At 37.0% G+C, this 18,270-nt stretch overlaps 1 protein-coding gene across 1 annotated transcript in view; it reads left to right on the top strand.

The window, feature by feature from the left end:
* Positions 1-2,934: 2,934 nt before the first annotated feature.
* Positions 2,935-18,270, top strand: part of CNTN5 (contactin 5) — a 276,614-nt gene continuing 261,278 nt past the window's right edge. The window contains exon 1 of the mRNA XM_059840298.1: positions 2,935-3,142. Within this exon, the coding sequence (XP_059696281.1) occupies positions 2,935-3,142 (208 nt within the window). The remainder of the gene's footprint in view (positions 3,143-18,270) is intronic.

Here is an 18,270-nt window from a genome sequence, read left to right on the forward strand (position 1 = left end):
TCGATGGTGGGCAGGCTGTCTGCTCTGTCACCTGTAGCAATTGTCCCCTTCAGGCTGAAGAATCCCAGAATGTTCAGAGAAGTTTATATATTTCAGTCCTGCACCAGCAGTTTTGAAAGAAGGGGACACAAATGAACATTTTCAGGCTATTTTGATATAAATGATAGCTACCAAAATCCCTAAGTAACATTGATTATTTCAGACATCACAAGATTTTATATACACATATAGTAACATGGTTCAAGAACCATACCTAAGGCAAGCATTCCAGATCACAAACAATGTATGCCTACATTATTACATGGAATTTCAAGGAGTTTTTCTGATTGGCCAAATAGAGAAAAGACAGGCACTGAAAAATACAAAAACTTGAGGACTTTAAACTTGGCTCTATCTTGGAATGTATTTCAAACAGCTCAGTGAATGGATGAAAAGACTAAAAGTTTCAAGAAAATTGTTTATATTACTGACAGAATTCAATGTTATTGTGGAAAATGCTGCTTTTTCCTCTCTGCTCTGTAAGGATGTCTTACATCCTCAGCAGGTCAGTATGTAACTACAGAAATCTTGATTAGCTGTAATAGAGCTTCAACTTCAGACAGCTATTTTTGCTTTGATTAATATCTAAAACTGATACAAGCTTTTTTCTTTTTAAATTTATATCTGTACTTTCAAATATAGCACAAGTTATAAAGCCATAAGTAGTCATCCAATGCTCACAATACATTTTGCTCAGGAAGTGATGATCTTTCTTGGGGAATTCTATTCCTTTAGACTTATTTTGATGTCTGCAGGACTAATAATCTGGATCTTGCAGCTGGGTTAGTATTTAATAGATTAAAATCAGGTCACAGCAAGCTGATTTGTTTGTCATACTAACACTCACTCTATATGTGGGATCTCCATGAATTACCCAAGTACATATTACAACTGCTTAAACTGCACTCCAGGGATTCTAACATTGCTTTCAAGTGTGGGTAGGATTCAGAAAACATTTTACACATTAAATTTTCCCTGAAATGCACTTAGCCATCTCTGTTTCACAGTTTTATCTGTATAGATGCGAAGTGAATGGCACAAATATCATTTCATTTGCTCATGTGAGCCTTCAACAAGACCTCAAAGGTACAGTTCCTTTTAGTTAAGTGTTGTTCCAAATAATATGGAAGGGAAATATCTCCTATTATGAACAGAATATATATTAATAGTCCCAACTGTCAGACATGAGCAGCTTCTTAACATTTGATGTATATCCTCTGGATTCTTGTCTTCTTGCCTTACCTCAAGGAATGCTGTGGCCCAAGTTTTATATATTTGCTTCTGCCTAAATCCTGGTTACTTGTGAAACATATGCTTATAATAGGACTCAGACATGATGCTTTTACTGAACCTCTAGCCCTTTTGAATGCCAAGTCTGTAGGAGAATAAAAAATGGTTTTCTAATATTTTTGTGTTATGACCATTATAAAAGAGCGCATAGCTTGGTGGTAATTTATGACACTACATCTGCTGAGCTACAGGAGCTTGGAAAAACTATCCTGCTAATGGTGTCCTAAACTAAAATTGTTATGCATTCATCAAGATGCAATAAATAGAAGAAGAGCTAATGCATTAAAGTAAATAGGGCTGCTGGAGATATTTATAGTGAATAACAGTATGGATAGCACTCAGATAGCTATTAATCTCACCGGGAAATCCATTTTAGTGTAAAGTTTGTAAAAAGGGAAGACTGAGAAAGCAGTACTTTGCTGCTTATGGCAGGCTAATGTAAAAATGTGTCACTTGACAATGAACTCATTTCAGAGAGCATTCACTACATCTTAAAGCTATTTCTAGATATATAATTATAATATATAACTGTGGTATATATTCCTCGTATTCCTTAGTCTTTGCTATTTCTGTCACATTTGGAAAATCAAGCTAAATCCAGTATGCCTACCACCAAAAAGAATGCTTTGGTGACATTAAAAAATAGACTTGAAATTAAAGTATTTAAGGTTGTCTGTAATTTTCTAACAAAGTTGCACAATGCAATTGTAGTAAGTGATTAACTTACTGGTTAATTACTTACTAAAATGGTAACAAGAAGCCCAAATAATGTCAGGCTTATTAAATGCTTTCTAGATTCTCTTTCATATGTGGTATTGAATAAGCCTTTAACAGTTAAATATCTCATCAGTCTTAACTAGAATTTATTGACAGCACTAAGTTGTCAGTTGTTTCACAAAAAGTGTTCACTAAGGACATCTAGTTCCTTAATCAATGTTTGCACATATATCCTTTTGGCCAAGCCAGACCTTTGCATTAAAAAATAGCTGCTTGTGTGTATATCTCAGTTTTGGTTCCGTGAATTATTCTTTCTTGCTCTCTGAGTATCATTAATACAGCCATTAAATTTTTGGTACAAAGCAATGCTTGATAAATAAAGAGTGCACCTTTCCCCCATTCTTAAGTTTGATATCCCTATGATTTAAAGTACTATGTTTGCCTAAACTCAACATTTGTGAGTTAAGGCAAGGATTCTTTAAATTTTCAAGGTTGAAGTAGGATATATATTGGATGTAATTGCTAATGCAATGATTCAAAATCCTGATCTAACAGATAGAAATAGTGACTGAAGGGTGAAAATTGACATGCAAGGGGAATAAAACTGAAAAGAACAACTATCTTTGGACAGTTGGATTGAATGCACTCTCACTAGTTTGATGATGACTTCAAGCTCCATGGTTCAATTGGTGTCCTGTAGGGAAGGAATGCCATCCAGAGGGACCTGGACAGGTTTGAGAGTGTGGGGTGTGTGTGAAACTCATGACCCTCAACAGGGTCAAGATCCAGGTCCTGCTCCTGGGAAGGGCATTCCCAAATAGAAATACAGTTTGGGTGGAGAAGGAATTGAGGTCAGGCCGGGAGAAGAACTTGAGCTTAGTGGTGGACATGGAGCTTGATATAAACCAACAACGTGTACTCACAGCCCAAAAAGCCAACTGTATCTGGGGCTGCATCAAAAGACATGTGGCCAGCAATTCAAGGGAGGTGACTTTGCCCCTCTACTCCTCTATTGGGAGACCTCAGCTGGAGTGTTGCATCCAGTTCTGGGGCTCCCAAGATGAGAAAGATGTGTGTCTGTTGGAGCGAGTCCAAAGCAAGGCTATGAAGATGATCAGAAGAGGGCTGGAGCACCTCTCCTATGAAGACAGTCTGAGAGAGTTGGGGTTGTTCACCCTGGGGAAGAGAAGGCTCACAGCAGACCACCCAGCAGCCTTCTAGTACCCAAAGGGGACCACAGGATGGAGAAGGACATTTACAACAGCATGCAGTGATAGGACAAGGGGTAAGGGCTTTAAACTGAAAGATAAATGTGGATCAAACCTATAGGCATGGAACCTTCCTCTGGTCTAAATTGCTCAGGGCCCCAACCAGCCTGGCCTTGAACACATCCAGGGATGAGACATCCACAGTTTCTCAGGGCAACCTGTTCCAGTGCCTTGCACACTCATCATAAAAAATTTCTTCCTTATACATACTCTGAATCTAAACTCCTTCCATTAAAAACCACTGTACCTGACCTCAGCACTATCAAATTGCTGATGATTTGTTGCTCTGGAGTTTCAGGCACTAATACCAGTTTTGTTCGACCAAATTTCATTTCTTTTTTACTCATTAATTTAGATGTCTCTCTTGTGACTTTTACCTGTGGTTTTTCATTACACCACCTACATTTATGTCAGACTTTTTTGCAGTTTGTGAATTTCCAACAAGGTGATAAAATACACAGGTTCACTCAAACTTTGAATGAAAAAACAGTTGTATTACAGACCATAGTGGCATGTAGTTCATGGAGCTCAAAACAACCACAGAAGGTATTTCAGTTAGTTATAAACCTTAATTATTATTAGATCACCTTGCTTTGATAAATATCTAAAGCAAGGTCCATGAAAACTTTTCAAAAACTCTTTTATTTAGTGAATAAGGAAAATTATTTTCTGGTTAAACATTGTTCTTTCCCTTCTTTTTTTCTCCTTACCAAAAAAACCCAAAACCTTTATAGAGTGAAAATTATCCTTAAGAAACAGACATATTTATTTAAAGTCCATCATCATTAAACCATTTCAACACTTTGCTGTCAAGCAGCCCAGGCAAATAATTATCTTCCAAATGATCTCATTTATAACAAGTAGGATAAATCTCAGTTGTGCATTAGTCTTCCTTTAAATTGAGTTCATGTAATCTGTTTAAAAAATACTGTAAAGTAGAAAATTTTATAATCTAGCTCAATCCCTTTAACACTTTAGTTCTCTATAAAGCTGCTATCTGAGGATGTAAAAGCATCTATAGAAATCCCAAAATCTGTCCCCTGAATCTTTCCTCATTTGTTTGTCCTCTATGACACCTCAAAATCCATAATTTGTGGAGTCCCAAAAATGTCGTGCTCTTGGGGGAAAGTCAATTGTCTTTTTTTTTTCTTTGATCCCAGCCAGGTCCATCAATTTCTTTGTGATGCTTAACTGACATTTGCTGAATGGAAATGAGCTCATGATTCCATGCACTGCATGTCCCTGAGAGCTTCCTTAGGAGTTCCCAGGGATACAGATACGCAGTGCGGGGAATGGGCTAAGTCTCTCTGTCCTTCCTGTCACATGACACTCCATTGTGTCATTAACCCTCGATTTAGATGATCACTACCTAGAAGAAATCAGCTTAGTGCAGCAGATTGTGCCTCTCCCTTGAGCAGAAGTCTGCATCAGGTGGGCACTGCTTTGCTGCTGTGCTGGAGACACAGCGGATCAAGGTGAGGGCTGCAGGACTGTGCACACCTAGGACATCTAAACCATGAGATCTTCATCTCTTTTTTTTCCCTCTATGTTCTGCTGTTAATAATATATTAATAAATCTATAAATTTACGTATAAATATATAAATATATAAATATATGCATTTTCATAAAATGGTTCTGACAGAATACAGTGACAAGTTCTTCAATCACTGAAATTATAACCTCAATCAGTAACCAGCAGGAAATAAAATTCCAGTGAAGTAACCTGTATACTTTTATTTCTCCTTCTAGTTTAATTTAACTTCCTTATAAAAGTTGTATTAGCCAAGGACCAAGAGTTGTATGGGCAGTAACTTTGACTTTTGCCTTCTGCAGGTTTGTTTCACAAAGCTAACTGAGGCACAAGTTATAACTGTTTCATTTCTAAGTCTTGTATGTTCAAGTTGCATGCAGAACATCCTCGTTCATCTATTTCTCTTCCTGTTTTTCATTCACACCTGCACTGATTCTCTTAAGAGGTTTTTTTTTATTAAGCTTTAAATTTTCACTAGTATGTAAGACCACACTTTCTTTTCAGCCTTATTATTTTGTGCTATAAGAAGCACCTGAAGCAAGTATTATATATTCATTGAACCCTCAGGATCAAGGCATATTTCAAAGGAAATACCTGCAGTGTCATAATTTTCTATAGCTTGTTACTTTAATTCAACTATTTCCCCCTCTTTTAACCAGAAAGCTCAAAACTTCCCATATTGTGCAAGGAAATCTCAGCCAGTGCACACACAGGGTTTCAAAGGAGCTGTGTGTGTGCATCTGTTGTAAATACAGAGAATAAATCAGAAGCTGATAGTCTTAATTTAGTAACATAGCAAGCTTAATTGTGACTTGATTGGCATGACAGAGACTTGTGATAGTTCTCATGCCAGTATTATTCACACAGATTTATTTTTTTTTCTGTACAGACACATAGAGAAAATGGAGATAAAATGTTACCCTACATGTCAAAACTGCATGCTGGTGTTCTCAGGTCTATAAAGTGTTCAGGGAAACATATATGTTTTCAAATGTATTCATATATACTCGTTTATGTTGAATGACTGTATCAAAATTAAAATAGATTTAAGCAAGCATTTCATTTAAATGGACTTTTATTAGAGATCTACCAAGAAGCTTAATGAGAGGTTTTTTATGACTAGCTGTAGTGGTGTAAGAAGGAAGAGACAATGATTATTATGGAAAAAAGGGGTGACAGCAACAAAGCAATGACAGTGAACATCACTGTGGCATTCTTCAATAAATCCAGAGTCCAGATCTTAAGAGAAGTCTGAAGGACTTAAGCAATGAAGCAAAACCACAAAGATGAAATTATTCTTATGCAGGGAACTCACAGGATGTGCAGTAAAACCAGCTTGCTGGCCCATGAGCTTTTCTTCATTGATCTCAAAAAAACAAAGACTTCAGAATGTGTAAACAAGCATACTACTTTAGAATAAGTATAAAACTGCATACATCAGGAGAATCAATAAGAATATCACTTTATTAAGAAAACCATTAAAAACTAGCAAGGAATAGCAAGTGCAAAAAGTAACTCCACACGTATATAAGCATTGAGAGAAGGAACAAAGAAAACTGAATGTTTCAGTTCAGCAGACAGGAAAAGCAATAACAAGTTGCTATGGAAAATCTTAAATATTTAATGTATTTATTCATTCAAATGAGAAAGGAGAGACTTCTGGATATAGCAACTAAAAATCTAAAAATAACGAGGTTGGAAGTGAAAATAATCTGAAAGGGAAGCAGCATGCATGTTTGTCTCAATTTTATTCATCCCTGAATTTAGGGATATTAATTCCTATCCAGTTAGGGCCAGTATTGAATTGCCTTATGCCAGTGCAGCCATTCCTCCAGTAAAGGAGGATGTGGAGGTGCAGCAGCTCTTCAGAAATTCTTTCAGAATGACCAAAATCCAGCCATGATAATGTGAATCACTGTGGCAGACAATCCCTAAACTACCATGTGTGAGTACGAACACTGTTTTCTAGGTGGGAACTAAACCTTTGCTTCCAGAATAATGGTTCAGCCTGGAAAAGTTACTGTGAAACCTTGTGGAATGTGTATTGGTGCCAAACACTCTCAAGAGCTCTCAGGAATGGTTAGAAGCAGATGAACTGGCTGCAGGGGTAGAGGGCTAGCCCAGGTAGATCACAAAGCTTCCCTATAGCCTTTTATTTCTGGTTTTCTAAACATCTTCTTTTGATATACACCCATTTGTTGTTTGCAATCTAAAGGGAGGCTCTGCAGCTCATTGTATGTAATTCTCTGACAAGAAAAATGCAAGCAGCAAACTTCTCAGATCGAATCAAGGTATGATCCAAACTATTATTGCTTTTACACATGCCATCACTCATGGTATTCTAGCCCTGACCAGCTGTGCATCTGTTCTTTACACAGTCGTCTAAAAAACATCTGGAGTGCCATAACTGTGTCAAGGTTTCAGTGTACTTACTGCTAACAAAAGGTGAGAGACACAGGGTTGTTCTGAATAATCTTTAAGACTGGTTCCGCTCCACATGAAGTGTATTTTAATAATATTGGGTATGAATTGATTGTTTTACTAGAGAATGTTCATGAACACAAAAAGTTCATTAAAAAGTGCTTAGCAGTGTCATTTTTCTGCCGTTAACAATGCAGTTAGAGTTCTAGCTTTTATGTCTTCTGAGGGAAAAACCTTCTTCACTGTATTTTTAAGCATACTGAAAAATCAAATGCTCAAGCAGAAGCAAAAATTTTCTCCATACAAGACAAAGTCAAAAATGAACCCATTCTAAGAATAAAACAGCCCAAAGTTAATAAAGAGCAAGTCTTTCTTATTCCATAACTATTAAATTAAAAACATGTTTTAATTAATCTCATCATATAATTAAATATTTGGCTCCATTAATTAAACTGTAATTGCATGTAAGATAAAGCAGAACTTACATGTAAATGCTTTGTAAACAGTGTGTGTGCCTTGTTGGGAGTTACTGTCAAGGTTCCATAAAGAACACAAGGATATCAAATAAATATATCTCAAAGGATTTAATAGATTGTTTTTTCAAGGCATATTAAACATCAAAGGTCACCTCTATTTAAAACAATTATATTATTTTCAGTATACTTTCACTAAAATTTAAAATGTCTATGTGTTTATAGATATATATATATTCATGTGATGATGCACTTTTGTATATTATGTAGTTGAAAGGATTTTTTTTTGTCATTAAATTTTACTTTTATTCTAGAGAGACTAGAACTTGTACTTTTATACAACTGAAAAATGGATGGGAGAAAAGGTTTGATTTATGTATTAGAGAAAAATGAACCATTTTACTTTGCTACTATTTCATCATTATTTAATACAAAATTTTTATGGTAACAGTGTCAAAAGCCTTAACTGGGAAATCCCCTCTTATCACACTTCCAGGAAAGTTCATTTATGGGCAACATGAACTTCATTATTCAAATCACAAAGTGGTTGTATTTGCATAGGCTTATTTTTACTTTGCAATCTGGTTTTACATTCAGATAGTTTCAAAGATAGCAGTTTTGTCATAGGCATCCCTAAGAGCACAAGATTTAGATTTGATATGCATGGAAAAATACAAATAAGCAAAAGACTTATGGGAGAGCTGTCTTACATCTGAATATTTCTGAATTTCCTTTTGGAAAATTTATGCAGATATCTGCATACATTTTATCTTCATGGAAAGAGGAAATATAAATTTTAAAAAGCATTATTGGGGGGGAAAATATTTACTTATTTATTTTTAAGGAGTTTATCTCTTATTATGGCTGTTGCCTGGCATCATTTTTTGCATACCAAGTACTGGAGGACTACCTGAGTACTATTGAGGAGTTTCTAATGTTTCTTTAGATCAGTATCTGTGTTAAAGGAAAATAAAATTCCTAACTAGGCTATCCACAATACATAATTTGTTTAATTAATTATGTGTTTCCTTATAAGTAAATTATTTTCTAACATAGCATCCATCGTTCTACTGCAGCAAATAGCTTCAAAACACAGACACAATACAAATTCAATTTCACTCAAGATAAAAAACACTGGGTTTTTCTGCTGCAGCAGGGCCAACTGGATCTGGTTGCCTGGGACCATATACTAAAGGCTTTGAATATCCCACAGCTGGGAGACTCTATCATCTCTGTGGTTTACCTGTACAAGCATTCAGCTACTCTCACAGTGAGAAAAGTGTTTCCTGCTCTGAAAAGGAAACTTTTCTATCTCAGTTTGTGTGCATTGCCTCTGTCACTAGGCACCACTAGAATGGCTCTCTTTAAAGGCTTCATCCTCTTTACACCTCCTTTCCAGGAATTAATACAGGTCTCTCAGCCATTTTTAATGGGAGACATGCCCCAGAAACTTCCTTATTTTTCCCAGTTCCTTGCAGAACTGTCTCCAGTCTGTCCATGCCTGTCTTGTACTGAGGATTCCAGAGCTGGACACAGTCCTTCAGCTGTGGCCTGCCTAGTGCTGAGCAGAGGGGAAGGATCACTTTCTTCCACATTGTGGCTTGGCTTTGCCTAGTGTAGCCCAGGATAACACTGACCCTTTTCATGGCAAGGGCTGCTGCTGGCTCATGCTCAATCTGGTGTCCACCCGGATGCCCAGGTCCTTTTCTTCCCAGCTGCTTTCCATCCGGCTACCCACCAGCATATGGGGCTATGGTAGCATAATTGAAAGTCCACAGTTCCCAGACCTTTTGCAAATTCAGTAAGAACATGCAGATAGATATTAAAATTTAATCATAGAATATGCACATGTATACAGAATACTTTGCTTTCAAAGATCAAAAGCATCAGTGTTTTGTGAAATGGGATTTAATAAAGGGCTGAAAGGAGTTTTTCACCGTGGTATTAATATTAAAGTTTCTACCTTAATTCTACTGCACATTAATACTTTTTTCTCAATTTCATCAAAACCCACAAACAATATATATTTCTAATTTATTGTAGAGTGCTTTTTTTCCCCCCTGAACAGTGCAAATTCCTGTACATCAGAAAAACTATTAAATACTTTTGCTGAAAAATCCATGGCAGTAGCAGAACATCCCTGAAGGATGTTCTACTTGATAATTCTCATGGGTCCCTTCCAACCTGAGAGATTCTCTGATTCTATGATGTAGTATATTGTGAACACTAAAACCTTACCAAAACTGGTATAGTCCAGTCCTATTTGACTGGGATGTCCTTCTGCATTATGTGTTGGTATAGAACCCTTTCTGGGTGTTCCAGGTTTCTGGTTTTTACTCCTAGTGGCTATTTATCAAATAAAAATCAAGTGAGAAGGGCTGGCATTGGATCATTCTCCTTCATCCTTTCCCCAGCATTATCTGTGGCTATTGCTCCTCTTGTTTTCCTTGTATCAACTTCCTTAGTGAACTTTAGAGAGGAGAAAGCATCCTGGAGACCTTCAGTAGGCATAGCTCAAGCAAGGCAAGACCAATAGAGTGGCACTGGAACCAATGCTGTAGCTCTGACTGTCAGACTGTGACAGAGAGAGGATTGTTAAATCTGCAGCCAGCATGATATGGTTGATGAGCCAGAGGAAAAGTGAGTTCAGTGTTCGTTTACTCTGCATTACTCTGCTCTAGTGTTTCCCTGGGACATGTACATACACACATACAAGTTTTTCATTCCAGAAAATCCTCTAGTAGCAAAGTTATTGACTGATCTTCCCTGTACTAAAAGCTGAGCATTTTTACGTGTAAGATACACTAGTAAGTGCAAAGTGTTCCTATTAATAATTTAAGCTAAACCATACTTGTCAAAATAAATGAATGAAGTACAATTCACACTGCCTTACTCTATATTATTTTGTGTGTTTACTTCATGTCTGTTTTAGAAGCGTGACTAATCTCTCTGTGGTTTAAGGGAATGAGCAAAAATGTCTGTTATGTGACTCCAGAAGTTACTAGTTTTGCAGCCAGCAACTCATGTACCAATTCCAAAAATAAAATAAAATAAAAATATAAGATAAAATCTACATTTTTGCATATATTATTGTAAGTGTTTGGTTCAGAGCTTTGGTCATCTAAGATAATTACCAGATGTAAGAATGTTTTTTTCCCTGAAGGCACTCTCTGCATTTGGTACTCATATGGGTTTAAAAGTAAAACAATAGGTCTCAATACCCATCAGTATTTCTGTTGGCTAATAATGTGTTCACAGACACAAAAAATGAGGCAAGGAGTGAGTGGGAAAATTATCCAGATAATTAAAATTCTGTAGAAAAAAAAAGGATTGAGCCCAGGCTGCATTGATTTCTGCAGGTGCCTCCCTTACTGCTTCTCTTTTAAAAATTGGTGTTCAGCAATGCAGGAAGTTGGAAGATATGTTTATTATGGAACTGAATTAAATTATACTGTCTTTAAACTACTTAAAGTTTTCATCATGGTGTCATTCTGAAGTTATGTAATCCTTCACACTGGTATCTGATGTGTTGGTGATCTTGACTCAACTGTAAACTAAGAAAATTACCATTTACAAACAGCACACTCTTGAGTGAGTATTGCCATGTTAAAACAAAAGAATAAATTTCATACCATCAATTTAAAATAACGATGATGGCAGACATTTAAAGTCTCATTCCTTATATGTGTTTTTGCTCTGTTTCAACCACATGGGATTTTTTTGCTCCTAGAGTTATTTTTTTCTGCTTAAAAAGTATCCTAATAATTTACTTTGATGATCTGTTCATTGTGCTCTCTGACTTAAACAGTCTCCATTCTGACTCTCTTGTCATAGTAGAGTCTGTGATTTATCTGTTTTCATATCCCTAAAGATACAGCCTTAACTGAGTGGTCTCTTGCATAATCAGACTGGCTTGGAGTTCACTAAATGTAATCTTACACTGTGTATCTCAATTAATCTTGCAGACTGTGGCTAATCACATCCCCACCAGGCAGGCTCACATATCTCACCAAGCTGGATTATTAAAATCCATATTTCACGTTAACAGCCATGTGTGTGAGATTAGTTTCTAAGTAGTAATGCACCTGCCATAAATACCTCATATCTGGTATCTTCTGAAATACTGCTGCTGTCATCGATGAAAAAGCATGATGTGCATTCAAAACTAGTTTATGTTTCTTTTTTATGGGCAAGTGATTTTTTTCTTGATTCCTTTGCTTTGTTCTGATATATCTGAAAATCTATACAGCACAGACTGCAATGAAGACAAAACCTGGGAGAAGATATATTCTGGAAGGTCGGATAGAAGAATATGATTATATTAACTTCGTTCATTTTTTATCTTTTCAAGTAAAAGCTTAACTGAGAAAACCTGCATTAGTTTAGGTTCATACCATTTAGACATACATTAAGGGCTAAATTCAATTTTACAGCAAAACTTTTAAATCTGGAGTAACTCCACTAAGCTCAGTTGACCTAGAAATTGCCTTAGCATTGTCATTTTGCTAATTACATCCTGGGATAAAACACTTTCCATCCCATCAGTAGACTGTTAGCAGATGATCCAGACACTGAATCTTGGAGTTTCAAGTCTCTTGGGTCTTTAAAGGCAACTGATGCTATACTTCAAGCTCAATACTTTTAAAGGGAAGAATTTCTGTTTAACTCCCTGTATTCCTCAATACAGTTGCTGCACTAATGCCTGGGATTTGCAGTAAAGACCAAGCAGACTTTTCTCCAAACATTGCTTAAAAGTTGTCTTTGGTTTAAGAGGACATAAGAAGAGTTAAAAATATACAGCTACAAGTAAATAGGCTTTGCACAGAATTGCTGAATGTGATGATGCTTTGCTTAAAGGAAATAAAGTAAAGTAGCATGTTTATTATTTTCCTAATGCATTGCTCCTTAATTTAACTTCTCATTCCTGTGGGAGTGTGTCAAGGTCTCTCTGCATTCAGGCATGTAGTGTTTGTCTCACAGCTGTCTGGCAGAGACATCTCTGGCTGACTCTTAGGATTGATGGGCACCATCCCTGACCTTTCACAACTTTCCAGGCTTCCTGTCAGGTGAATGCTTGAAAAGCCTCTGCTTGGAGCTCACAGATTTTTGACAGACAAAACTGCTGTTCTGGTGATTTACAGCCTGATTGCTCCATTTTTTCTAACGAGCAAAAGCTGGTTTAGAGCAGCTACATTTCACTGGCGTGTTCATTGATCAGTGTTGATGTATAGCCCTTGGAATTTTAATGCCTGGAGGAGGTAGGGAGGCAGTGGAGAAGGAGAGGAGCTAGATATGCCAATCACATTCTGGGGTCTCGTTCAGGACCATATAATAAAATCATAAGTTTACTAAAATATGGTAGGCTGTATCAGAAGACTCATCAAACCAAATTTACGCAGAATTTTCCTGTAAGAATCTCTCATTCAAATGTAGATGTAAACTGACAAAAAACATAGTCTAAAGGTTTCTGTTTACAGGGCTTTCAAATGTCCTTCAGGTCTATCTGCTACTAAAAAACCATGCTAAAATAATTTTGTTTTAAGATTTTAAAATTGTGATAAGAATGAGATTATTGCAAGGTAGCAGAAAAATAAATTATTTTAAAAAAAATTCATTACCAGTTGATGATCATGCATATATTCAGCAGCATAATTTCAAAAGTATAGTTCAAATATGGTGGACATAAGAAAAATGGTGGATGTAAAGGAAAAGTTATTGGAAAATGACAGTCACTTTTGAATTATACATGCCCAAGTCAGAAAAAGCAGCTGATTGTGCCATACATCACATATGTCACAGTTACAATTTTGAAGTTTCATTTCAGAGTGTGTGCTCCCTGTTATACTGAATTTTGTGTAAGAGTAGTGATACATTTCTAAACTTTGCCAAACACTGGTTTATTTTTAAATTACAAGTGCATCACAAGCTGAAATACTTATTTGGATTTATTGTTGCTTATCTTTTGAAAACCTTCATAAGAAGTCATATCAGTCACAAATTGCTGCTAATGTTTTGAAGCCATGACAGAGAGTGGCAAAATGCTTCAAGACAAATCAGACACCATGCTTCTGGGTAACTGCTGAATGCCCTCCAGAGACACACAAACAAGAATTAGAAATATGCTTCAAGTCCTGAGGTCAAATGCTTTACCTAAGAAGTAAATTATCCCCTAGAGAAGTGCTGCTTTGAGAGTTTAATTTCTTGTAGGCACTAGAAGTAAGTAAGAAGAAGTAAGGAAAACTAAAACCAGCAAAAGCAATCCAACCTTATGCAACCACTGACATAAAATACCATAATATTGTCAAAAATATAGCAGTTCCTAGGAGCCTGTTGTGCTGAGCATTTTACAAATTCAGAGCAAGTAACTCTTGCAAAGACTTTATCACCCCAAAGTCTGTAGTCAGCAGGAGAGCAGACCAACTGCCTAATGCAATTGAGAATGATAACAGCGTGGGGTTTTCAGATCTGGACATAAGTAATTGAAACCACATATTTATAATTTTTATACAAATTATTCTGAAATACAGATTTTATGTGCCTCCTAGCCAGCTACTCAGGTTTTTCCATTTCTTTATAATATATCTGTCAAGTTATTATTTTATTATTTTGGGTATTTAAAACCTGAAATACACTGTGGTGATGTTACAAGCTGTTAGGTCTCTGATCAGTGCTGGATTTCAGATGGAATAGGTCACAGCAAAGTAACTGAGCACCCTGACCAAATAGGTGCATGTGGCGAAATTTGCATAAAGAGCTGGACTGGTATTGGGACTAAACACATTTTTAATCTTAAGTGTCATTAATGACTATATTCAACTGCACATAAAGGTGATCTTGTTTCCTTCTCTAACAGTTTTTGGCTGTTTGGTTGCAGAGAGCTGACCATGAAATTCCCTCTCTGGATTTGATACCCTTCTACCTGCAGAGCATGATAAATTATGTTATCAGCATCAAATCAGTGTTAACCACTGTTTGAAGCAGGGAAAAATAGTACTTTAAAGTTTTAAATTTAAAAAATTTTAATTATTAAAAGAATTTTCATACAGTGACTGCCTTAATTTGCATGAAATATGTGAAGACTTCTAGCATTTTCTTCAATGTACTGCATTCGTTTGCTTCAAATTACATATAAGGCAACTTAACAGAACTAAATATTCTGCAGAACAATTATATTTCCAAATATACACTATTTAATTGTTAAGAAAACTGTGTTCAGCATAAGAGGAGATACTAGTGCCTGAGGAAGAAAGGGCTAAATTCAAAGACTGTTTCTTCACCAGCAAAATGTTTTTACCCACAATACCTTCTGAATGCCTTATAAGCCACTTTCAAGTAACAGTTTCCCCTTGCACTTTCAAAATATAGATTGTCTAGCTTTAGCTGGAGATAGAGGAAAGAGGATTGGATGTGCTAAAGGTTTGCAGCAAGGAAGCAGAAAGAAATGTTAGGGTAAACCCCAAAACCACCTACAGCATTCTCAAAAACTGCCACTCAAATCTGTACAGAATAACAGACTTCCCATCACCAGGGAGCTTGAAGAGACAATACAGGGGTCCTACATTTTGCTCTTAAACTGCTAATTTCTATGGAGAAAATTAAGTGAATGTGTGAGAACATAAATAAATTTGTGTTTCTTGAATAAGTGAATAAGCTGGTTTTGAAAAGAATCTAGACTCCTGCATTTCCACATTAATGCCATTACCAAGAAGCTTTCTTATTCTCTCTCCTCTGCCTGAAGAATTCTCAATTAATTAGATAGAGAAGATTTGATCAGAAAACCTGAGGGAACCAGTCCTGAGAACAATGTGTGCTTCATGTATAGGCTGTCTGGCTGAACAGGAGGATCAATTTCCCTACTTGAATCTGAATAAGAAATTCAGGAAATTTGAAACTATTCATCTTGTTCACAGGTAGCTATGTCTTCTCTTCAAATCCAGAATACTGCCTTCCTAAAAATTGTTATCAAAGCATTCCAGCAGCTCTGCCATTTTCTTTACATCATGACTTCACAAAAGATAATGGAGAATTTTCTGGAAACAGGTTATCTGTTGTTTTTTTCCATGTCAGCCTACTAATACTGTTTAAAAAGCTGAGTCCACAGAACACACACCTGCATGATTTCTGATCTTGATTTGCTGTGCCAGTAGTTCTCTTGTCCTGGGATTAAAATATCCAATGCTATGTTATTTTAATAAAAGCTGAGGTGACAAAGTTAGCACCTGTGTATTTGTTCACTCCACCTGCTTGCTCTTGTCTTATCTCACTGCAGCAGCAAAACTCCATGTGGCCACCATTAGTGAAAGTACTGTCTTCTCCACAGAGGTTTAAATGTTATTCTTTACTTGAGAAGAAAAAACATTAAAAAACATTGAATCCAGACATCTGCTTTTACAAATTATTTTTGCATTCTAAACAATTTTGCACTTGATCTTCCTCTTTCAGGTCAAGAAAGGATAACCTACTGACGTAAATGAGGATAAATCTTTGTAATACCAGAAGAAATATCATAATATCTTTAAGAAAAAAAAAAAATCCCCCCCTCCCAGTCCCTGTAGAAAATGGAATAATTATTTTATCCATCATCCTTAAGAACTTGATTATTTGAAATAAAGGTTAGAAGAACTGCTTAAGAAATGTCCATGTGTAATTTTATCAATGGCTGTAAATGAATGTGAGCAGAAAGCAGATGTAGTTAAAAGCATGACTGGTGCTGCAAACAGTAGAGTTACATATCATCAAGGAATCACAGGATCATGCCATCATCAAGACATCCTGAGAGAGATCTCAGGAAGTGTCCAATCCAACCACCTGCTCAGAGCAGGATCAGCTCTAGGGACAAACCAGGTTACTCAGGACATTTTATCTAGTCAGGTCTTCACAACCTTCTGTGATAGTGACTCCACAGGATTTTTGTCCAAGCTCTGTCACTGCTGGACCTTCCTTCTGAGTAGAAATTGCTCCCTATATCCACTCTGCACTTCTGTCTCATCAATCTGTGTCCACTTTATTTCACGCTCCCACCCAACCCTCTGTGAAAAGTGCAGGCTCCATCCATCTCCCCCAGAACCTCCCACAGCCACTTGGCTTCCTGCTGGGTCATGCCTAAGCCATCTCTCCTCCAGGTGGCACAAGCCCAGCTGTCCCAGCCTCCCCTCACAGGGCAAATGCTCCAGCTCCTGCCCTAATATCCATTTAGTTAGTTAATGTCTTCCTTATAGAGGAGGGTACAAAACCAGACCCAGTTTTTAGGTGGATTGTTACAAATGCCAGGTCGAGAGGGAAAACCACTTTTCTGTGTCTTCTGGCTCTGCCCCTTATACTACAGCCCATTCTCCTTCAGTCATTTTTGCTGCCAAGGCCCTCTGAGGGCTCATGGTTACCTGAAAGCTGCTCCCCAGTCTGAAGCTCTTGTGTAACCAGGATACATCAGTAAAAAGGAAAATCCAATAGCTGACTGTTTTTGTCTTCACTTTGAATAAGTAAAGGCAAGCAAGTTCAAATAGTAGATTACTAGGATAGTATTAATTAAAAAAGGCAAAAAATGCAATGGGTTTTTTTAAAGAATTGTAATAAAAATATATTGTCTTGCTATTTGTGAAGCAGTTGTAACCCCTGACTCTTCTCTAACACCATTAAACTTAAATGTTAGTCTTGCAATTATGCACACTAACAGCATAAGAAAGCCTGCAGACACAGAATTATGTGACTCCATTTAATACATGATTGCTGAGGCATGTAAAAGTGTGTGTGGATTAAGCCTGATAGGACCTAAATGTCTTGAACACGTGGGAAGGAAAGAAAAAAAAGTTAATTTCAGCAAGCTTTTATAGAGCTAAACACACAGAAGTGTCATCCATGTCCATGCCACCCTACATCATCCTTCCTGCACCCCAATTTCACAGGCTTCCGTCATTTCTGCTGTCAGAAGTGGAGCAGAGTTGACATCTTTTCTCTCCTTGTTACCATTGCCACTCAGAACAATATTAATCCTAAACTGATCTTTGAATTTTGTGTACTTGAAGTATAAGCTGCTCCAGAAAAGTACACCAATAGGATGCATGTGACCTGTGATTCAGTGGAACCTCTCAGGACACCTTGTCTGTGGCCTAGTTGTACAAGAGCTGTTTTGCAAGATCATTATTCGGAGCGGTTGCAGTTTCAGTGTACTAAAGGATGTGGAAACCCAGGGCACTGGGAATATTTCTATGCCTGTTCTGGGGTGCCCTGACCCCCCAGGGGAGCACTGACTTTGACCCTCATTCATGGGGAAAGTTCCCCAGACTTCAAGATAAAATAGAATCCACGAAAGTGTGAAATAGATTGTAGAGAGTAGTGTAGGTGTATCACTTGGTGAGAAATTGAGGTTTTGGGATTTTTAGTATGTTGTGGATGGAACCAAGATGGAGGGCATGGGGTGCCATTCTGGGTTTCTTCTTCATGCTTCTTCTTCCTTCTTTTTCATGGGTTTGGGTGATGTTTTGTAATTGAGCAGAAAAGTCTGCACTGTGGGCATCGAGGGATCAGTTATTG

This window comes from Haemorhous mexicanus, chromosome 2, assembly GCF_027477595.1.
Source record: "Haemorhous mexicanus isolate bHaeMex1 chromosome 2, bHaeMex1.pri, whole genome shotgun sequence".
In the NCBI taxonomy this organism is placed as follows: Eukaryota; Metazoa; Chordata; class Aves; order Passeriformes; family Fringillidae; genus Haemorhous; species Haemorhous mexicanus.